The 23262-nt window shown below is 47.0% G+C and overlaps 1 protein-coding gene across 2 annotated transcripts in view; it reads left to right on the top strand.

The window, feature by feature from the left end:
• The first annotated feature begins 5856 nt into the window (after positions 1 to 5856).
• PRKCE (protein kinase C epsilon) overlaps positions 5857 to 23262 on the top strand; it is a 496436-nt gene continuing 479030 nt past the window's right edge. For both annotated transcript variants that reach the window (XM_014833277.3, XM_044772359.2), the window contains exon 1: positions 5857 to 6204. In XM_014833277.3, coding sequence (XP_014688763.1) covers positions 5857 to 6204 — 348 coding nt within the window. The remainder of the gene's footprint in view (positions 6205 to 23262) is intronic.

The following is a 23262-nucleotide window of genomic DNA, read 5'->3' as shown; positions in this document are numbered from 1 at the left end:
GCCACCTTGAGTTATCTTTCTGCACCAGTTATTTGAGGAGAGGGTCTGTGGAGTCTTGAGTGCTATCCACTAGCTAGTCCAGGCTCCTCCCCGCTGCAGATGAGAAAACTTCCCAGCCGCCCTGTGGGTGGGGGAGGGAGGCCATGCGACTGGTTCTAGCTAACAACCAGCTAGCAGAAGTGACAGTTAGCACTTCTATTTAATTGCCAAAGACACTCTAGGGGTTCTTTTCTCTGTGCCCGTGGCCAGCTATGTTCCACATAGTGACTTTTCTCTCGTCAATCTGAATGCAGGAGGAGCTCTGACACAAAGCAGAGCTGCCAGCCAACCTGCCATGGACTTAGGGCATGCATGAGAAGAAACCTTTGTTATTTTAAACCTTAGGGTTTGAGGACTATTTATTATAGCAGCATGACATGGCCCATTCCGACTAACAAAGGGCCATTGTGTGTCATCATTGTTGTTTCCTCAGTGCTCCAAATAACATGGTGCTCAATACCAACTGCTAAATAAATGACTGACTGAATGAATTGATCTTCCTCTCTTCCCCGCTGGAGTAGGAATCATCCCTGTATCTATTCGTCCTCTCCAGAGCACCTGCCCTGTATTCTCAACATAGCAGGTACTTAGTTTCCATTCGTGGACTAATTTATATACTTAAAAGCCTCAAAATGCAGCCCAACATGGGAGCCAAAGAAGATGAGATATGTGATGTTATTTTCCAAATGGTGCCTGAAAGCATGGGGCTCAGGGTCAAGAGAACCGAGGAAGGAGGGGCATGGGGCCATTTCCTCCCCACATCCACCTTTAAGCTATATGGGGTTACCTCTGATCCCTCCACCCACTTGCAGGTGAAGCTTGGTCTTTGAGTCATTGCAACAGAGTTCAAAGCGGAGACGGGGTCAAAATAAAAAGACATAGGCCAGACATGGGCCAACAAGAAGGTGGGTGAGGGTGGGGTTAGAAGCCTGGCTGCGACTCAGGTAGGGGCTGGGCTAGGGCAGAGCTGACACAACTCTGGAAGGTTTCTGTGTTCCTCTGCTGCTGCACATTCCACCCCATGGCCCAGGTGGTTGAATTCTGTTCCACACAGCGTGTGTAGAATGTATGAAAGACCCTGACCAGGCAGACCTTTGCAGAAGCCATTAACATTCTATAAATGACAACATCCAGCACAGCAACAAGGACATGAATATTAACGTGCTAGTCTAGGTTCTGGCGCCCCGCCCTCCTTCCTAAGCCAATCTAAACAATATCCACAGATTGTTTCATTTTTGATCAGGCAGAGTGTAAATCATTTTCAGATTTGGATCTTCTGTGTCTCTAACATCCTGTTTTGGGGTGAGTCTTCTGAGGAAAAAATTACAGAAAAGTATCCATCCCTGTACAAAATTCCTTTTGTAGGGTATTAACTCTGGTTATGCTGCTTCTCCAACTTCAGAGTGATCAGTGTCTCTCAAGGAAAAAGCTCAAACCCATTTGCAGGCCCTACAAGGCCTTAATTATTTGGTTCCAACCTACCTCACCTCCTCTTCCTGCCTGCTACCTGCCAGGTACCCCTGGTCGCTCACTCATCCCAAACAGCCCTGCTCTTACCTACCTGGGCTCTGCACACTCTGTTCCCGTGGCCTCCAACACACTTCCCACTTCTCTTTGCCTCTGGAGGAACTCACATGGGAAAGCCTAGACCTGATGGGTGATCCTTCCCCAGCTCCCCCAGGCAAAGGGCTGACCTTTCCTCTGTGCACTCCGAGGGGCCGGTGCCCCCCAACACATCCTGTAGCACTTGTCATACTGCCCTTGGGACTTCTGTTCTATCAGACCTTTTCCCCATGAGTCTTGATTTTAAAAGGAGAGGGACACCATCTTGATCATCTTTGTGAAATTCTTATATAATTTTTCTTCCTTTCCTCCTCCCTCTCCCAAAGCTTACAAAATAACTAGGCCATAGTTGGAATCCAAAGGGCGTTTTACTCCATGTCTTTACCATTGTTGTCTTGTCTTTCAGGATTGTATACAGAGGCCAAGAGAAGGAAGAAGTGGGCAATAGTTATGGACTGGAATTTTACATTCCAAACCTTCCGCCTGCACAGTTTTGTTTTTCTTTTCACATGAAATCTGGAGCACAGGGCTATTTTAGATTCACCCCTCCTCAGGTAAATTTAAGGATTTTCCCCTAAGCAAGCTCACAGCAGGCATCTCCACGGTATCTCCTGGAGAATACATATTTTCATTCAGCCAAGTTTGAGAGTAGGAAGGTGAGAGATTTATTGAGAAATAAGGATGTAATGAGGGCAAGAAATTAGCAATGCTTGCATGTAGAGTACCAGCATTCTCCCTTTTTACTTAAATATTCACCCAGAACAAAACAGGCAGCTTGGCCAAGTCTTTTAGTTACCACCTCCCCTGTCATTGAAAGGAGAGGTCACCCTGGTATTGGCGACACCTGAGAACCGCAGTCTGCTTATTCACATGTAACAAACAGTCGGCTAAGAGGCAGGTGCTGCCTTCCTGTAACCTTACCCAGGTTGCAAGGAAATGGTGTTGGAAGTTTGCAGGCGATTGGTTCTCTAAGAACGCGAGTCACTGAGATGGCAACAGATCCTACTTAATATATCTGAGGGTCTGCCTGGGGAAAAGGGAATACGATATCATGCAAAAAGTTCAAGTTCAATGTGTCCTTAATTCTAAATGTAGTTCCTGTCTCACACACTGAAGAGGAGGGATTCTGGCCAATGGTTTTCAGTCCTGTGCACTCCTCTGTTTGCATGGCAAGGTGGGACTCACCCAGAGGAGGAGGTGGGAAACACCAACTACTCAAGGAGCCCTACCTTCATGAAATCCTTCCCTTTCCAGACTTCCCAACACAGCCAGGGCTAGCGTACTCCTCTAGAGGACAGAACTTCAGGGGTGCCAATAGACTCAGTAATATAAGGAATATTTTAATGCAATATCTAAAATTTAAAAAATTTGGATATTATTTCCATCCTGGATTTTTACAGTAATTTCACTTTTTAAAAATATTGCATTAAAATAGTGTTCATCTTGATGACTGAGTTTATTCGCGCCCCTTAAATTTTGCCTCTTTGTCAAATATCTCATCTCACTCCAGCGCTGGCTCTGCATCCCAAATGCATTTTCAGATCAGGCCCTATTTGCCAGTGCCTTCCATCACATGCTCTGTGAAACGGAAAAAAGTTTAACGCGCGAATAGACTGGAGGAAGGAAGAAGAGAGGAGGGAAAGGTCTGATGTTCAAAGGAACAGAAATGAAACAGCAGTGAGATATCCCACTTGTGCTTTGTCAAACTGACAGATTTTCAAATACACCTCCAGCTGGTGGGCGTGGCCAAGTAAGGGATAACTCTTATATCCTGACTTTTTCATGCAAACGTTCTCATTTTCCCCTAAGACTGCATTTTGGCGCGCTCTCTACCCAGCTGCCCCGTTTAGCAGGGCGGGCTGCGAGAAATTACTTGACTGCAGGCCTTAGGAGAGGAACTGCCACAGTCACCTGGACACTTTTTCTGATCATTTTTGCAACCTGTGTGCTGCACTCGGCATCTTGTTTTCCAGGGGACTGCCTCCTTGCTCGCCTTTAAGCCACAGGCAATGATAACCTTTTGCCACTGAGAAAAAGTGATCGAAGAGGTGGGTTTTAAATTTGGTCTACATTAACCAGACCCGCCAGATGCACACTCAGCTTACCACGGTCGCTACAAACTGCCTGCCTTGATTGGTACACGAGTGAGGACCGAGGTTTTCTTTTTCCATTTGCACGAAGCCCCGCTCGCAGGTTGCAGAGACGACCTCTTCCAGCGCAGTCCCCCGGGGAGTCCGGCCCGGGCCGCGCCCCGGGCCTCCGCGCTCTCGGCCCCGCCCGCCCAGGTTCGCGTCCCCTGGCGCGGGGCCGTCCCTCGCCAGGCAGCCGTCCCCGTCCCCGGCTCCCCGCGGAGGAAATTCTTCCCCAGCAGCCCAGGGCTCGCCTCACGTGATCAACCGCCGCCACGGCTTCCAGCGAGAGTTTAAAGGTTACGGAGGAAATTAGCTCGGACACTGCCACTCGCCCCCCAGAGGGCGCGCCCCGTTTCCCCGCAGCTCGGACGGCGGCTGCTGGCGCGCTGATCAGAGCCGATGTCCCCCCAAAGGGCACAGACGAGGTCCAGAGTAAATATGAAGTCACTTTGTAAAAAATAAACAAACACACAAACCGGGCCGCGGTTCTACCAAGCTTTCACTTGTCAACAAGTTCTCGTAGCCTAAGTCCAGGCCAGATCCTAAAGGGGAGAGTGCCCCCAAAGAAAGGGGAGAGAAAATAGATGTTTAAAAACTCACACCGAGCGTGCACGCCCCTCCCTTTCCCCCCTCCCCCGCCATCGTGGAGCAGACCGTCGCCAGACAGAAAGACAGACGGCCCAATACTCCGCAGGCTGCCCTCGCCCGCCAGGCCCGAGGAGGGGTGGGGCTGGGGGAGGGTCCGGAGTCGTCGCCCGCAGCACGACCCCCGCCACTCCCCTCCCCCGGCTCTAAAGACAGCGTTGGCCGCAGAGCCCCGGAGAGATGCGCGGCCCGCTCGTCTCCCGGTGGAGACCAAAGACGAGGCATCCACAGCCCGCGGCACTCGCGCCCCCGCCCCAACGCCGCCGCTCCCCCGGGCCCCCCGCGGGGTCCCCGCCCGGCTCCCCCGCCCGCCGCCGCGACCCGGGCAGGCTCGCTGCTCTCCGTCGTCCTCCCGTCGGCTTACTTTTCCCGTATTGCTCCCCCAACCGGCAAAACTTTCTATTTCCCCAAACACAGGAGCGCGCGCGCGTGCACACACACACACACACACACACACACACACACACACACACACTGACGTCTTTTGCGCATTTCCTGCATTACAGGGAGGGAGACTCGCTCGCACACCGACGGAGGGAGAAGAGACCGAGGGGGAGAGCGGGCGGGCGGGCGGCGAGCGAGCGGCAGCCGAGAGCGGGGACGCGGGGAGCGCGGCGGGCGGGCGCCGGCGCCCAGGAGGTGGGGCCGCGCCGAGTCGCAGTTCGGCCCCGCCGCCGCGCTGCGCACCGCCCGGTGCCGGCCTGCGCCCCGAGCCCGAGCGGCGGCCACCCCGACTCCCGAGCCCGCGCGGATGTGAGATTCCGGGCTCCTGGCGCCTCCCGATCGCCGACTGCGGCGCGGCGCTGCTTCGCCCAAAAGGAGGCGGCCGGGCTGGCTGTGTGGCTTGTGGATTTTTAAAAATTTGGCTCCGAGGAGGACCATTTCCTCTCGACATGCATCCCTCCGGATAGACTGAACATCCCTGGGTCCATTCCCCGCCCCGCGCGGTCAGAGGCAGGCGCTGGGTGTGCGAAGAGGATCCGGGTTGAAATCTGCACCCCCGGTTCTTGTCCCTGCCGGGTCCCACCACCCCCTCCCCCTCCCGGAGTCGAAATTTCCCAGGGATTATGTTTCGGAAAGGTAGGTAAGCGCCCGGCGCGGCGCCCGATTCCCCGCAGCCCGGAGCCGGAGAGCCAGCGAGGCGGCGAGACAGCCCCCGCGGCTTGCAGCGGAGCCGACAGCTCGTCTCCTCTTCTGGAGGTGCTGCTGGTGGTAGGGGGGGAGAGACTTGCTCCAAACACGGACGTCCCCCAGCTCTCCCCCCCTCCCTGTTTTCCGTTAGGAACCCGGCGAGGAAATACATGCACTCGCTGAGAATCGCCCGCGCCAGGGCGCAAAGCTACAAGGTGTAGGGAGTGTGGGGTGGGGCGAGAGGGGACCCAGGAGTCCCCGTGGCTCGGATCGCCGGGGCGTCGGTTTTTCATTCCTGCCCTCGGGGCGGACGGAGTGACCCCGGCCCCCACTCCCCGCCCCGACCATGGTAGTGTTCAATGGCCTTCTTAAGATAAAAATCTGCGAGGCTGTGAGCTTGAAGCCCACAGCCTGGTCGCTGCGCCATGCGGTGGGACCCCGGCCACAGACTTTCCTTCTGGACCCCTACATCGCCCTCAACGTGGACGACTCGCGCATCGGCCAAACGGCCACCAAGCAGAAGACCAACAGCCCGGCCTGGCACGACGAGTTCGTCACCGATGTGTGCAATGGGCGCAAGATCGAGCTGGCCGTCTTCCACGATGCCCCCATCGGCTACGACGACTTCGTGGCCAACTGCACCATCCAGTTTGAGGAGCTGCTGCAGAATGGAAGCCGCCACTTCGAGGACTGGGTGAGTCGGGCGCCTCCCCGTCCAGGAGCCCGGCTGTGGGTTCCCGGAGGAAGACTCACGGCCTTGGCATTGGTCGTGGGGCGCGGGGACTTAGTGCCATCTGGGGTGTGTGTGTGTGTCAACTACCTTGGGGAAGCACACTGCACTTCGTAGTTGGGGAGTAGTAGGCATTGGGGCAAGGAAGGTGAGACTTGGAAAAGGGGTACAAGCCTCTGTCCCATCCAGACGGCCGGTGCTTCACGGAGCTCGCAAGCTGGGAGAGCCCCGAGCCTCCGGTGCTGGGGGCTGTCGGAGAACTCGGCGCCTTCGGCAGGAGCAGGGTGGGCTGGCTGCGTGTGATTGTGTGTGGGTGGGTTCCTCCGTCCTTGGAGAGGCACGTGGAGCTCTAGACTGAAGGCTTCTTGCACGTTCTGGCATTGTCCTGCATCGCCGAGTAAGGAGCTGTTTTATTTTTCCCTCTGGGAGGAAGCTAACTTGTTTCTATTCTGCTGCATGGTGGTTAGCTCATCTTCTGACATACAGGGAGAAAAATGTGTTCTCCTCTGGGTTGTCACTCCAGGGTCCCAGAAACATCAGCCGAGCTTGTTTTGCCCAATGCATTGCGCGTCCATTTGGGATGAGCATTGTATTTTAAAAATGGTTCTGCTTGTGAGCAATTGGAAGTCAATGCTTTGAATCCTACTTAAAATTATATTGTTTCCCTGTTTTGATTTTGGAGATACTGTACAATGAGATACTAAGTCTGAGATTGGATTACTTGGTTACATTGTCAGAATATTAGGGACTTGCAAATAGGCCCTGTCCATGTACTAAAAGCCAAATACATTCAACTTTGGCACCCAGAGAAGCAATCTTGTTTTAGCTTTTTTTGGAGGGAAGTTGTTAAATTAGGAGTGGATTTCGGTGTTTTCAGATTTGTTACCTGGTTCCACCAGGAGCACGTGTGGCTCTGGGTGTGTACGTTTTCAGGGTTCTTTGGTCTACACAAAAAGAGAGAGATCCGACCCTCATGGAGAGATGGAGAAGGATCACCTTCTAATTATTGAAAATAAATAATTTCATGATTGTCCTAGGGTCAGAGGTTGCATGTGAATCACCTTGGCATATCACCTTACATATATTTTTTTCCAGGAGATGGAGTTTTAGAGGAAAATAGGAAAAAACCTGTTCTCTTTATGCTCACGGCTCTGATGTAGTCTGCCCGAAACCATGGTTACGGGTCTTACAAGGGAAGCTCCGACAAACACACCAAGTACAACCCTGGGAGAGTTGTGGCTTACACTTTGGGAAGCAGGCAAACCTTTATGGAATCCCAAAGAACGCAGTGCCATTCCATCTCACCAGTGCCCCTTGCCTCTGCCTCCCTCCTACCACCAGAGTTCCCACTCTTTCCCCATTTCCTTTTCACACGTGGCTCTTAGTCCTTTTACTCATGAAAGCAGTGCGTGTCTGAGGGGGAGCTGAAGGGATAACTAATTTCAGAGCCAGACCTTAACAGTAAAACCTGCGGTTTTGAAGTTGTTTTGGAACAAGAAGGGGAAGGAAAAACCATGACTCTGGTAGTGAGGAGATGGGGCCTTCTGCTGTGTATGCAGTTGAGGGAGTCAGACAGTAAGTCAGAGAGTGGGGAGGATGAACAGCAGGTCTGCTTTCATCTACAGAACAGATCTTGGTTGGAGGGAGATGTCTGAGTGTCTCTGGCAGGGCTTTGCTGGGGCCCACCCGAACCCTGGGCGCATCGGGGCACCTTCCCCACTTTTGAGCACTTCCAGTGGAGCGTGCAGGGGTCACTAGTCTTGCTTGGTTATCATTCTCTAAGGTTCTCAAATTCATGTTGGACTTGGCCTTAGACCAGATCATCTAGTGCACAGGCAAGTTTTACAGACAAGGACATTGAGTCCCAGAGAAGCTAAGTGGGTACCCGAGGTCACCTGACAAGCAAAGGAGGCACTGGAAGTAGGGTCCACACCTCTGATTGTCCATGAGCCAGTAGAGAACTGAGCCCCTTGACCTCCAGTCTGTCCTCCCTGCAGGTTTGTGTGCTGTGCCCTGACATTTTTATTGTACGCCATAATTAAAAGTACTTTCAAAATCATTATTTCTTTTGGCTTAGAACAAGTGTGAATTAGGTATAACAGTTATTGAGCAGATTAAAAGACTTGAGATACAGAAAGGCCAAAGTCACAGGATGAATGGAGTAGCGGAGCTGCTTCTGTTTGCTCATCTAGCATGGTTCTCACTAGAAGATGCTGTGGCCCCTCCGGTTCCTCCAGACTGAGGGTAAGGATGCATCAGCAGAGGAGACTGGCCCTTGGAAACAGACAACTTACACCTGGGCCGACTAAGGTCACCTTTCTCATTCCCATCAGCCAGGGGACACCCACGGACTCACACCTTTGGGTAGAGTTTCTTGGGCTCCAGCCTCTGTGCTCTGTGGCTAAGAAGTCTGGCCCGAAGTAAGGAGATGTGAAGGGCACGGAACAGCTGCTTCTCTCTTTGCTGTGGGACATCTCATTCAACTGCATGTGTATTCAACATGAATTCACACGTATTCACCAAGTTCCTGTTTTGGGTTCAGATTCAACCAGGGAAGTTAGCACTCTAGGTAACCCAGAGGTAAAAGAGACCATGGGTTGCCTCCAGGAGGCTTCCATTCACTAGGGAAATGACACTGAATAGATACATGTAGACACTTAAGTAGCAATTAAGTTCTAAATGAGTGATACTGTAAGCATGTTCAAGGACTTCAAAAAGGGAGTGTGCTGGCAAAGCTGGAAGAATCTGGAGGGCTCCTGGAAGGAGGTGTGAACTGGGCATGAAATGGTGGGTAACATTTAAAGAGGTATGGTACAAGAGAAGACCGTGTTCCATGGGCACGGACACTGCTGGAATAAAGGCAGAGAATGCCGGCTGGTCAGGGTTGGAGAACGGAGAGGGGTGGCTGAGACTGAGGGTGCCTCTCGGAAAGGACCAGGCAGGATAAGGTTTCCCCAGTTTAGGACTTTGATCTGAGTACCTCCTGTGCTATTATTATTTTTAAACACTGATGAAAAATATTTTAATATTTTAAAAACATTGATTCTTTATATTTTCTTAAGCCCCAGTATTCATAGAATCACAGGTTTGGATATTGTAGTTATATTTTTGCTTCTTTCACATTAAAATAAACACATGGCCTCTAAAATACAAAGAAAAGAAGTTCTTCTCGGTCCCTCTTAAAATCCTTAGTGATATGAGGGCCGCCGTTTGGAAACACCAGAGTAGGAGAAAGTTTAGAAAACTGAGGTGGATTCTAGAATGTTTAAAAGCCTGGCTGAGATAATTATTCTCCGGATAATGAGAGACATATCAGTTGTGATGACGAAGGGGGTTGCTTTAGAGAAAGCTCATTACAGAAAGATGGGTTGATTTCACTTGTGCTTGAAGCCGAATCCCATTAAACATTATTGCTATAGCTCATTTTCCGAGAACTAGATAATATCGCTGCTCAGACTTCAGTGTGCATGAGACTCACTTAGGGAGGGTGTTAAAAATATAGATCGTCCTGCCCCACCTTCAGGGAGCTTTTCGTTCTGTAGTTTAGGACGAGCGCTGGGAATCCTCATGTCGAACAAGCTGTCCTCGAGATTTTGACCAGACCATGCTTTGAAAAACACTGGGCTAGAATAGAAATTTCGGGCAGAGGAGGGCTCCAGATAATTAATGTATCAAGAGTTTGTGCATAGAAATTTTACAGTAGCCCTTTATAATTCCTAAAGTAAGATCTGTAAGCGTGATTGTGTAAACCAGAAGTATCGGGGTTCATGTTAGAAGCAGAGGTTGAAACAAGGCCGGCTGGAGCTGCATTTGCATTTAGGATGGCTGGTGGGGGCCCGGCCGGTGGCACAGAGGGTGGGTGGAGCATGCAGGTCACAGCTGGCTGGTCCTGTTCACGCTCCGCAGTTTGCCCTGTTGTCCTGTCAGTAGACTATTTATGGAGCTCAGTTCTCCCTTCTTCTACCACCCCTGCCTCTGAAGACCTCTTTGGTTCGCGTCACTCCCTTGCTTCATCCTGTAGAAGAGGCCCTCCTAATACGGCTGTCACGACGAAAAGGTGTTTTTTGAGAGTTGGTTCAGCAGAGCACGTCAAGGCAGAGCTCTGGAGCCAGGCTGCTTGGGTTTGAATCCTACTCTACCACTAGCCACTTTTGTCACCTTTGGTGAGCTATTTAACCTGTGGTTCTGTTTGTTCCTCTGTGAAAAGTAGGTGGTGATGAAAGTACCTCCCTATTATAAAATGGGTTGTTTGGGGGATGAAAGGATGGACACGTATGAGGTACACAGACCCAATGCCTGGCCCTTAGGAAGTGCTCAATGCGTGTTTGCCTACTACAGGTACCATTACCAAGTGCCCTAAACCTACTTGGGGCTGGCCCTAGAGAGGGTTCTTGACTGCATTAATTATTATATAGGACCTAAAGAAGCCAGTTTTTCTTAGTCTGCAAAATGTTTTTCTTCAGTTGGGTGGTCTTATTTGACAAGGAATGGAACACTGGTGTTTCTGTCTCATTTTTCCAAAATAGCCCATTGACAGGGCTTCTCAAAATTCTCTCTCCCTGCTGACCCTGGGAGGTAGGCTTACACCCCTTTTAGAGAGGTTAGGCTCTGGGGCTGTGACTGCCCATTGGCCCCAGAATCCCTTGGGGAGATTCTTACAATGCAGACACCAAGGGGAGGCCCCTAGTGGTTAGGATGCTGAGGCCTGGGTGGAGCCTGAGGAGAGTTTTGTAGGTAAACATGCCCCTGCTGAGTCTCATGTGCTGCTAGTCTGTCCAGGTCTTCATATTCAATGACCATGTCTCTAACTGCATGACTTTTGTAGGGAAATTTTCAGGGGTCTCTGAAAACCTCCATCATCATTAAATAGAGTGAGGTGGGAAAGGTCTGGAAAGGCCATGTGGAAGGACTGGGAATGGTTCATGCCCGCTTTTTGTGCATCTACACCTTGAATTTGTCCCCCCAGCAGCTGAGGTTCCACAGATCTCTCCCTACTCTACTCCCTACTGACTCCGCTAATACCTACCATCTAATTAATATTGCTCCCTTTGGTATGTAATTGGTTATTTAACAACTACCCTACGGGTAGTTTTTGCCCCAGTGTTATCACAGATAGCTGCTTGGCATTGGGGCCCTGAAGTTAAAGGGCCTTGGGCCTTGTGGGCAGTCAGGCCTTGTCTGTCTGTCCAGTTTCTCTTTCTCTGTGTCTTTGACCAGCAGGAGATTTCGCTCAGTTCCCCAGCTCCTCCATGGGCCCCTCTCCCTGGAATCTGTGAGTTCCGGCTTCAGGATGCCTCTGCCAGTCACTAGTTGTCTGCCTTTGGGCATGTGACTGGCTCTTTAAACCCGTTTCTTCATCTGTAAAATGGAATATTTTTACCTCTTAGCGTTGTTGTGAGAAATAAGGGGGTCCATGTAAAGTTCTTAGCAATTTTATATTCTAACAATTTTATTAATATTTGAAGAGTTCTATGTGTCTATTCATAGTTTTAGAATCTCAAATCAGAACAGATGGTCCAGTGAGAGATATTTTTCTCTTTGATTTGTGAATGTATTTATATGAAAAGTCTCACATAGTCTAAAAATAAAGTTAATGTAGTTACATTTAACAAATTGCCTTTTTGAAAATATTAAAATTACTTGAAATGAGATTGTTCTGGAAAGTCTAGGAATTGTGGCCACTGTAGTCAAAGGTTAATTATTTAGTGAGGTACATGAGTAATTGGAAATAAGGATATTTGGGAGCTGCTGTTTTGGTTTTGTACCGGTTGCATCTAGCTTCATAGATTTAAATACATTCTCAATGATTTTGACTGTAATTTCCTAATTCCAGCCCATACCTGCCCTTGAGCTTCAGAATGCACGTATGCAACTGCCTTCTTGTCATCGCCATTTGGTAGCGTACAGAGCATTTATCAAACTCATTTATGTCCAAAACTGTATATCTGACTTCCTCCCGTCCCAATGTGAGTCTCTCATAGTCTTCCCCTTAAAAGAAATGGCAACTCCATCCTTCCAGTTGCTCAGGCCAGAAATGGTGAGAAGTCATTCTTGACGCCTCTCATTCTCATAAACCCTGTATCCAGTCCATCAGCAACACCTGTTGTCTCTGCCTTCAAAATATATCCCAAATCTGGTCATCTGATCATCTTTCCATACCTCTGCTAAAAGCACTCTGGCACAAGTGCCTGTCATCTCACACCTGGATTATTTCAACAGCCTCTCCCCCTTGCCCCAACTTCATCAGATCATGTCACTCCGCTCAAAGATATCTCAGGGTAAAACCCCACATTCCTACCATGATCTACAAGGCCAACATGGTCAGACCTCCTGTTATGACCTCTCTGACCCCATTGCCTACTAGTCTTCACCTTGTTCACTCCACTCCCAGCCATATTGACCCACGAGACACCCATAAACATATTCACCATGTTCCTGCCTCAGTCTTGCACTTGCTCTTCCATCTTTCTAGAATGTTCCTTCCCCAGATACTCTCATGGTTCAAGCTTTTACTTATTATGTTACTTTCTCAGTAAGGCCAGAGAAGTGAGGAGAAAGCAGAAGAAAAGGGCATTCTATTTTATAAAGGTCTGTGAGATCCTTGAAGATGTTCCTATGAGAGAATACTATATTATTTCCATGTGGCAGTTTGCACCAAGCTGAAGCATGTCCATCAAGTCTGAGGTTTCTAACAGTTGGAATTGTATACCCTCTGAGTGCCCAGGGCCCATGCAAGATGCTGGGATGAAGGGAGAAGAAAAACGCCCACTTGTCCTCCCTTTGCAGAGTTTAAAATCAAGTTTAAATTCTTATAAGGGCTTTAGATACAAACCCTTTGTAAATTGGCAGCAACAAGAAATGAAATTTTGAAATCCAGCGCCTGAGCTCATTGAGGCATATGCAAAGCTTCCAGGGGTTTCACTGAGACTAAAAGAATTCCAGAGGAGGCCTGCAGTATTTTACATAAATAAAAGCTACACTTGGCAAAACATTATATTTCTCTCCAAGTTCCTCCGGGTGTATATGGGCTTGTTAAGTAATTACAATCTATTATAATGCTAATCAGCAGAGCTGCACCTGTTTGAAATTGGGTTTTCTGGCAGAAAGCATGTGAAGTGGCCAAAAGTCTCTACTGTGCTGGGAGAACCGAGAGGACAGGAGCATATTGTTGTCATTGTAGCTCACCGACCTCTAAACAGAATGGAAACTCTGAAGGGAACATGATTGAGCTCCATAATATTGTGCCTGGGAGGAAGAGGAGACGCATAGCCTGTTACCACATCCAAGCGCAGAAATGATGACCCGCCCCCAGCCCCTCCTGGTCCCTTCTCACGTTGAAGTCTCAGAGAGGTAGTTTTTAAGCTAGTGAAAAGTCACCTTTATTTGCCAGCAAGGAATAAGCTCATTGAGCTACTGACCCCAAGGGGTAAATTAGACTAAAAATGTAATCAGGTTCAAGAAGGGTTTAGAAAAATCATGGTTGGCAAATCTATAATTAATTATTGAGGAAAAAATAGTTTTTGATTTTGTGACTGTCCTTCTTGAATAAATTTGTTTGTTTTTTCAGACTATAGCATCTCTTGGTGCCAGTCAGCTTTCCTCAGCCAGATGTAAGCATCTGTGAGCAGGAAGCGTCTTCCCCCTGGGGGCTCACCAACATGAGCCACGCAGGAAGCGCCTGTAAGCTACTCGCTCGTCAGTTGGTTGAATAAAAGGCTGCCTCTTTGGAGTCTGTCTTGTAGAAGCAGTGCTCCTTAATCAGACTAACTTAGATTCTGCTCTTCCTAGAAGTTCATCATCTGGTACAGTGCTGAAAAGAAAGTTGGCGGACCCCCCAAAAAATGCGAACCAGTGGACAAAGTGGTGTGTTCATTCGTTGTTCCAGCCATCCTTTCATCCATTTAGCAAATATTTAGTGAATACCTTATATGCCAGGCACCATGCCAGGAGCTTGTCCCTGCTCTCATGGAGCATATAATCTAGTAGGAGACACAATATTAATCAAGGAATAACATAAATTTACCAGGTTGTAAAATTATAACTAAGAGGGAGAGCTCATCAGGAGTCTTTCAGAGCTGGGGATGCCTAGACCTCATCTCTTCAGGGTTAGATTGGCTAATACTTTTTTCTTTCCCTGGGAAATTTATGGAACGAGGAGTCAGGTGACTTCTATTAATCAGTGGTGTTGGACCTTAGATTCCACATGTGTGAAAGCAGGAGTTAGCATGGTCTGGGTGCTCTGTAGGGCCTTTGTTAACAAGGATCCTGACTTGACCCTCTGCATTTTGGCTTTGATTATGCCTAGCGCTTGATAACATTTTGTCTTTCTTCTCGATGAAGCTAAGTCTTGTCTCCCCTGAAAAACTACCACCTTATGCTTTTTTTCCTTCCTCATCTTTCATTATTATTGTGATCAAGATCATAAAGCAATTTTAAAAAAAATATTGGTACCTGAGCTTACATCTGTTGCCAATCTTCTTCTTTTTTTTTTCCTTCTTCTCCCCAAAGCCCCCAGTACATAGTTGTATATTCTAGTTGTAGGTCCTTCTGGTTGTGCTGTGTGAGATGCCGTCTCAGCATGGCCAGATGAGCGGTGCCATGTCCGTGCCCAGGATCCGAACTGGCGAGACGCTGGGCCGCCAAAGCGGAGTGTGTGAACTTAACCGCTCGGCCACGGGGCCAGCCCCACTAAGCAATTTTTGATAGCTTCCTTCTTTACCTAGTGTTCAAGACCCACAAAAATACGTTTATTTTTAAAATGGAGCCCTCTCTCTGTATCATTAAGCCACTCAAAGGATATTCTGAAGACAAACAAAGAAGCAAGCAGAATTTCTAGAATGCAGAGTCTATGAATCCATCGCCCCACCTTCTGGACTGATTATTATCTAAACCATTTTAGGCAGCTGAGCGAATCATCAATCAGCCAGCAAGGATGGAGCACGTAATCAACCAGTGTTCGCCAGAGTATCTTTCAAAGAGTAGGAGCCTTATAATATTTTCAGGTTGCTGTGGTCAAAGAGGTTGGGAAATGTTACAGAGTCCAGTGCACGTTAGTATGTTAAAGACTGTAAGATGGCCTATAGAAAAGGGACTTGTACACCTCTGCGTGTCACCACGTATTTCCCAAACTTATTTCATCATAGAATGCTCTTATTTGTGAAAAAATTATTAGCACCATAGAACTGGTGTTTTGTGGACATATTTTGAAAAACACTATAATTAGATAAAAGAAAGAATGGACCTTCATTATGTGGGCTATTCGGGGACTCAAGCTTAACACCCTTTTATGAAACAGTGAAGCTGAAGAACTGTAGGAATTCACAGGAGGGGAGGGTTAATGTGGGTTCTAATAGTTGGCAGAGGCTTCTTGGTAAGATTTTGAGCCATGCCTTAAAGAAAATGCAGTCTGAATAGACAGGGAAGGGAACCCCTCTAAATTGGAAGAAGAGCATAAAAAATATTAGCCAAGCAGATTGTAGCATTTTGGGTTATGAGGGCAGTCAGGAACCAGTGAGATTAAAGTAGGAATGCAATCCAAAAATAATTGCTTCATTAAAAAAAATACAAAAAACAGAACAATGAGAAGCTATCCAAAGAAAGGGAGTGATAGATAGAATGTGTATTTATTCATTAATCTATCCATCCATCTAGTCAGCCAGCCATTCAACAAATATATATTGAATACTTTCTGTGTTCTAGGAATTTTGCACGGAGCGAAGTGTTGAACAAAATCACTCATGACACATTGAACTCTTGGGTATCAAGGACATCTATCTTGAAGGCTAACCTCAATCTCCCATCCTGCGGTTCCAGTTAATTTTCTTCTATCTGTTTCTTGATAGGCCTCATAGAGATGGAGAATAGCTTTGTAGCATCCTTCCTGTAGTTGAGTGGTGGCTTGTCTAAATTCACAGATCTAAAAAAGTAGTTTGGGCTTTGGAGTCAGTCCGTTGTGGGTTGAATTCTAGTTTTATCAGTTTTGGCTGCATGATATTGGGCAAATGATTTAACCTATCTGTACGAGTCTCCTCATCTATAAACTGGGAATAATAGCTATCTTGTAGAGTTATTGTAATATTAGATGAAACATGTAGAAGTGCCTGGCTTCTAGCAAGTTTTTAATCAATGGTAACTAATTATTATTGGTAAATATCTGCAATTAATATTTGCTATTAGATACCGGTAAAATTGTGTTTCTGTCTGAAGATTTTGTTCAGTAATTACCAACTGAGGAGTTTCGAGCAAAACCTTTCCAGTCCCTACTACCCTCCCTCCCTGAAATGAGCCAGCAACAGGAAACAGGAATTCAGGGTTTGCTGAATTCCAAGTGTGCAGAACTAGAATTCTACACTTCTTCCTTCTTCGCTGGCCCCTGAGGTGGGAGTTGAGGGGAACATGGATTACCTGCCCTTGGCTAGCTTTGGTCCCAGTCGATGAATCTGCCTGACTCATTGCTCCCTTTTGCATTTTTAAAAAGCGGAGAAAGTGTTGCATTTTGACCTGAACTTCACCTCCATTAGCTTGTGAGCCTAATGCGGTAACTGAGGTTTGAGGTTTTTTCACAGCCTGTTTTGCTGTGGTCCAGGTGTATGTCCCATTTCTCCGGGCCAAATCATCTGACTTCATCTTCTTGCCATGTGTCTCTTACATAACCCCAGCCTCTAATACAGTGCGCACTGATTGCTCTGTTGTCTCAGCCCAAATGGAGGTGGCGCACAAAGGTGCTCCATTTAGGGAGCAGGACTTTGCTTTTGACCAGGACGTTGGAATTGCTAAGGAGTAGTAGGAGCTGAAGAATAGCCAGCCTTTGAAAAGATTACTCCGTGCTTGTAAGGAGCTGTACATTTACTTGTTAATGTTCTGTTAAGACCTTCGATCTTCAAGTGCAGATTTCATTTTAGATAGTTTACCATGAAGTAACAAAAACAAACGTAGCAGGTAGCTCATCTGACCTCCTTTAAGGCTCAGTTCTCAGAAACTGCCTTTTCTTCTCCTCTTCGGCCATGTAAGTCCTTTCCTTTCTTCAGTACTCACCCAGGAGCAGGAGGTCTGCTGCTTCTGTTTTGTAGCTTTGTGACTTTGTGAAAATTCCCTTAAACTCCTCAAACTTTTGTTTCCTACTTTAGGAAAAGGATTAGTAATAGTCATCTTTCTTAAACTGTAGGGTAGCTGGGAGGATTAAATGAGATACATGTAGGTGACAGTGTGGGCATTTCAGCATCAACTCTGTGTCCTCTTGATGAGCCACTATGAGTTTTGGCAGAGTCACCATATCTTGAAATAGATAAAAAAGTGTGTTTTTGGCACCCAAGCTCCTGCATCTGTATCCTTTGATCCTCCATGACTCCATCCTATTTCTTTCAGGTGCCCTGAGCCCAGAGTTGCCAGGTAAAATACAGGATGCCCAGTTAACTTTGAATTTTGAATAAACAACAAATAATTTTATTTATTTACTATTTTTTTGCTGAGGACGAGTGGCCTTGAGCTAACATCTGTGCCAGTCTTCCTCTATTTTGTATGTGGGATGCCTCCACAGCATGGCTGACAAGTGAACCCCGGCTGCTGAAGTACAGCATTTAGAACTTAACCACTAGGGACTGGCCTGGTGGCGCAGCAGTTAAGTTCACACATTCTGCTTCTTGGTGTTCTGGGGTTCAGCGGTTCGGATCCCAGGTACAGACATGGCACTGCTTGGCACACCATGCTGTGGTAGGCATCCCACATATACAGTAGAGGAAGATGGGCATGGATGTTAGCTCAGGGCCAGTCTTCCTCAGCAAAAAGAGGAGGACTGGCAGTAGTTAGCTCAGGGCTAGTCTTCCTCCAAAAAAAAAAAAGGACTTAACCACTAGGCCTCAGGGCTGGCCCCAACAAATACTTTTTTTACTGTAGACATGTCCTGAATATTGCATGGGAGATACTTAAACTAACAAAGTATTTATAGTTTACCTGAAATTCAGATTTAACTGGGAACCTGATCTTTTTATTTGCTAAAGTGATTGCCCTGAGCCCCCATGCTCCTCAGCCCCAATAATGAAATGCGCCCAGGAAAGGAGCTGCCCGTCATCTCTTTGTCTCTGTGGGGGCAGAGGAGGGAAATTTGAAGTCCCTTTAAAACGGAAGATTTAGCCTCTTGTTAAAATAATTCCAGCATTAGCCCAAAGTAGGGAACACGTTTTTGATCAGGGGCCCCTTTCGAGAACCCCTAGAATCACAGAGACAGCCTGCTCCCTTCACGTCTGAAGGTCAGTCCAGCCTGTTGGCCTGTTGTGAGACACAGGACCCCACGGCTTCTGCCTTTCCCACAGTGGGTCTCAGGCTCTATTCACAGAAAGTGTGCAGTCTCCAGCCATGACACCTCGCTGGTTTAAAAATATTTTTTTCATGTTAGAAATGAATATCTCATTTAAGTTCCAGGTACCTGAGTACTAATTCGCGATGCCAGCTTTAGGATTGGTTTTCGTATCTTTATTAGTCTGGTTCTCCAGAATCCGGGGATTTGTGTAAGGATCATGGCACTATGTACCCTTGTGGGGTGCTCAGAACCAGCGATTGTCCCCCCCTCCCTGCTTGCCTACAGGCTGGAGCCTCGCCTCATCAGCCTGCCAGACGCTCAGGGCCCTGCATGATTTGCACCCGGCCCCCACTTTCTGTGAGTGGATCCTTCTTCCTCTGTGCTAGGAATCTCCTCCCCGAGGCCTTGTTTCTGCGCTCCATGCCCCATGTCCCCATTCCTGGAATCCCTGACCGCGCATCCACGTCTCCCTCCTCCCTGGGCATCATTCCTAGAGCTCTCCAGGCCACAGCTCGTTGGGCCCCTGGAATCCTGGCCACATTTACTACCTGTGCCCTCCGTGAAAGTTATTGATGCCTAGCGTTGCCGGTCGGATGCTTTCTGTCTCTCTTCTCTCACGGAGGCAGAAAAGGTCCCTGAGGGTGAAAACTTGTGCCTTTTTGTGCTAACACTTGGCCTGTGTATTGCCTTGCACATAATACATGTTTGATTAGTTAAATAAATTGTAACTTTAAAACAATGTTTACCTAAAAAATAGATGTTCTTTAGATGTTTGTTCTGGGGTGTTCTCCTTTCTTCCGTGACAGAGAAGAATATGATATTTAAAAAGTTACACACATTCACATAAATCTGTATGTATGTACTTTAAAAAAGAAAAACACAAGAGAGGGTGCTGACACATGGGAAGGATTTTTATCTTTTCCTTTTACTTCGGCATTATTTTTTTTCAATTCATAAACTTTATTTCTTAGGGCAGTTTTATGTTTACAGAAAAATTGAGCAGGAAGTACAGAGAGTTCCCATATACCTCCTCATCCCCACACATAGTTTCCCCTATTATTGTACATATTTTTTGACTTAAAAAAAAGGGGGGGGAAGATGGAGCACGGCCGCTGCATATTGAAGCAGGTGGCCTCAAGGTTGAATGCAAAGGTTTTTCATTAGAGGGAGGCGAGTTCTAATCCAGATTGTGCCACTGAACCAGCTGTGTGACCTTTTGCAAATTGTGTAACCTCTCTGAACCTTTATTTCTTCATCTGTAAAACAAGGTCAATAATCTCTGTTTGTGTTGTTTGGAATAAACCATATAATGCATAGAAGTGCTTAGAAAAGTGCTTGTCACGTGATAAGTACAGAAAAAATGTTAGCTGTTACTATTATTGTTAGAATTCTATTATAAAAAATAAATTGTCAATTATGTAGTTTGGGACTTATGTTACTGTCAGAGTCTGTTTGATTTGATTCTGTGTGTCTGAGGCTCACTTGGGGTTGGGGCATGCTTTCTATCTGAGGGGCATACCTTGGATAGGTGATAGTTCTCATTTTAATGAATTACGTAGGAAATGACTGTGGTTTGGCAAGTTTGTATTTGCTGCCTGCTTTCAAGCCTTTGTAGGCCAGTATATATTCACAAAGTGCTGCATTCACAGTTTGCTTGTTTATTCTTTATCAACTCAGCTTCACCACTAATGAGCTGTGTGACCTTGGGGAAGAAATGTAACCTCTCTGAACTTCAGTTTCCTCCACTGTGAAATGGGAGTAGTCCTATTGGCTCTGCCTACCTCATTGGTTGCAGGACATTTAATAAAGCCCTGAAAAATGTAACATGTTCCACCCAGGTAGGTAATAACGATAAACCAACTTTGGGAATCGGGGAGGGGGATGGCATTTGCGTCCAAAGTTTGCAGATGGGAAAATTGGGGATGGAGGTTGTCTTCTGGTGGAGACTAGAGTGGAACTCGGATCTTATCTCGCCAGGTCCCTGATAACACTGAGAGCACTGGGTTTCTTACCCAGTCTGCCTCATTCTTTCATGTTGTCGGGGCTGAAAATTTAAAATTGATCTGGGGCCTTTGTTTCTAGGAAACTGGGGTCTTAGGAGCCCAGCCCCATGCACAAGAGAACGTGTCTCTTTCTCTTTGCTTCCTGATTCCCTTCTTGGCTCTTTAAAAATTTTTCTTTATCACTGCTTATCATATGACTGTGCACAGACAACCGTAAAGCCAACTATTTTAAGGGGAAAGAGGGAGGAAGACAGATAAGACAGTGATTGAGAAACAAGCAGGAAAATGGAGTCATGTGGTTGTCCCCTTGTGGGTGGGATGTGCGGCAGCTTTTCAGACTAAGGAAGACTTGGGCGCCTGCAGAATAAGTGAGGCCCGTCCTGACTGTGTTTTAAAGCCCTTCCCTGAGCGAGAAGATCTGGAGCCCAGACGGAGCTGCACACAGTTCACGTGAGCATGCCCTTGTTAGAGCTGTGCTCGTGAGTTCTTGCCTGCCCGCCAGCCCGCTGGGGCCCCGCTGCCTGCCTGGGGCTGTGCTGGGTACAGTGGGGGCTCCAGAGGAGCCTGCCCCCAGGACTGTCAAAAGGAGAAATGCCCACTTGAGGAGACTGACCACATCAATTTGAGAGTGAGAGGAAACTGGGTCTTGTCCTAACTTACCGGTGGAAGAATAAATTAGTGAAGCCTTTTTTGGAAAGCAACCTGGCAGGGAGTATCTGTAACAGCCAAAATGTATATAATGAAGATAATGTGTGTAATCAATTCCATTTATAGTTATCAATCATATATGTATATTACACTAATATCATGTAAGATCCAAATGGTAGCTTGTCTCCTGTGGCCGCAGAGGTGGACCTGCGGATGCCCACACACCGTCAGGCTGCCACGGTGCCTTCTCTAATGGGATTTGGATTTTAGGCAAGTGAGCATCATTCGACCCTTTCCAAATTTAGATCGGTTAAGAACTTTTAGAGTTTTTTTTTTTTTTGAGGAAGATTAGCCCTGAGCTAACCTCTGCCGCCAATCCTCCTCTTTTTGCTGAGGAAGACTGGCCCTGAGCTAATATCCATGCCCATCTTCCTCTGCTTTATATGTGGGACGCCTACCACAGCATGGCTTGCCAAGTGGTGCCGTGTCCACACCCGGGATCCGAACCGGCGAACCCCGGGCTGCCAAAGTGGAACCTGCGAACATAACCGCTGCGCCACCGAGTCGGCCCCAGAACTTTTAGAGTTTTTATCTGCTTTTTGTAGATCTGTTTTTCTTTTTGAGGGAGAAAAACATGAGAAAAAGAGAATAAGAGCACATCTTGACTAGATTTTCAAACTATGGGTCAGTACCCATCGGTGGAGGTCATGACATCAATTAAGCGGATCTCAAACAGCAATTTTAAATATGGCAATCGAATAGAACAGTTTAGAAATGATCAGAATGCATTGAATGCAGTAAGGGTAAATATTGGTTTATGAAACTTCTGCTTCAGTTTTATTTATGGGAATATTGTTTATATGGTGATCTTAATTCTAACTGTGGGTCCCAGTAAAAAAATAATAATTTAAGAAACGTTGGCCTAGAACACAATTTCTAATTCAATAGACTTTATTGAGTACCAGTAAGATGGAGATAAAAAAGTAAAGACGAGAGGGTACGCTGCACTCAAGAAGCTTACGATTTGCTCACTCAAACAATTCTGTAAAGGCAAATGTAAGATTGTTTACGCCAAGGGGGTAAAGGCTTTGTGCAGGAGGTGGCTTTTGAAGAATGGGTATGATCGACTGGTTCTAAAAAACCTGCCCAGCTACTCCTTAGTGAGCAAGTCTGTAACAATGTGGGATGCAGAAGTGACCTGATGAACTGAAATGCCTCCTGTTCCAAGTGCCCCCATCTCCCGAAACCCCTGCCAGTGGTGGTCAGTATCAGATAATGGGGCAGCAGTGTTCTTGGGCTGCACTGTTGGAAACTCAAAGTTAGAGAGCTCCGGGCATGCCCTGTGAAGCCTGGTGGGTTACCCCAGCACTAGCTACCCTTCAGCCGACCCTTCAGCCGACGCAGGACAGTTTTGCACCTTCTGATCAAGAATGTGGGGTCTTTGGAAAATAATGTGTTTTCACCTCACCCCTCATGGGACGGCACGATGTTAATACAATTATTCAACAATCTGTACTTTTTCTTTTGATTCTCCCATTAAACTTGTATGGTAGTAAATACACGTGCTCTCTCCTGATCTGACATTTGAGGATAACAAGACCCAGGGAAGTTAATATGATGAATTGAGGCAGATGAACGAGCACTGGGGTCTCTTGGGTTTTAGGACAGGGCTTTTTACTGCACATGCACAGGTGTGTGGTTCTCCCAAACACACTGAGTCCAGGAGGCCGAGAGCATAGTCCAGAAGACATTGATATCAATACCATTATACTTTTAATACCATTAGATATTTATACATTTAAGCTCTATTCTAAAGGCATTCAAATGAATCAGAATTCCTTCCTACCTTCTTCTTTCCCTCCTCTTCCTTTTCTCTCTCTCTCTCTCTCTTTTTCTCTTAGGGATGATCAAGTAGGGGAAAGGTCCATGGAACATTTTCCTTCTCATTGAAAGAATGTAGAAGCTGCTATCTAATAAAAGATATTCATTAAATCTTCATGTATAGATGGCAAAATATAAGAGCCCAGAACTGAAGTGATTTGATCAAAGTAAAAAATCCAGTAGAGACAGAGAAAA

Source organism: Equus asinus, chromosome 6 (assembly GCF_041296235.1).
Source record: "Equus asinus isolate D_3611 breed Donkey chromosome 6, EquAss-T2T_v2, whole genome shotgun sequence".
In the NCBI taxonomy this organism is placed as follows: Eukaryota; Metazoa; Chordata; class Mammalia; order Perissodactyla; family Equidae; genus Equus; species Equus asinus.
Note: the sequence above shows the minus strand (reverse complement) of the source record. Positions and strands in the feature narration are given on the sequence as shown.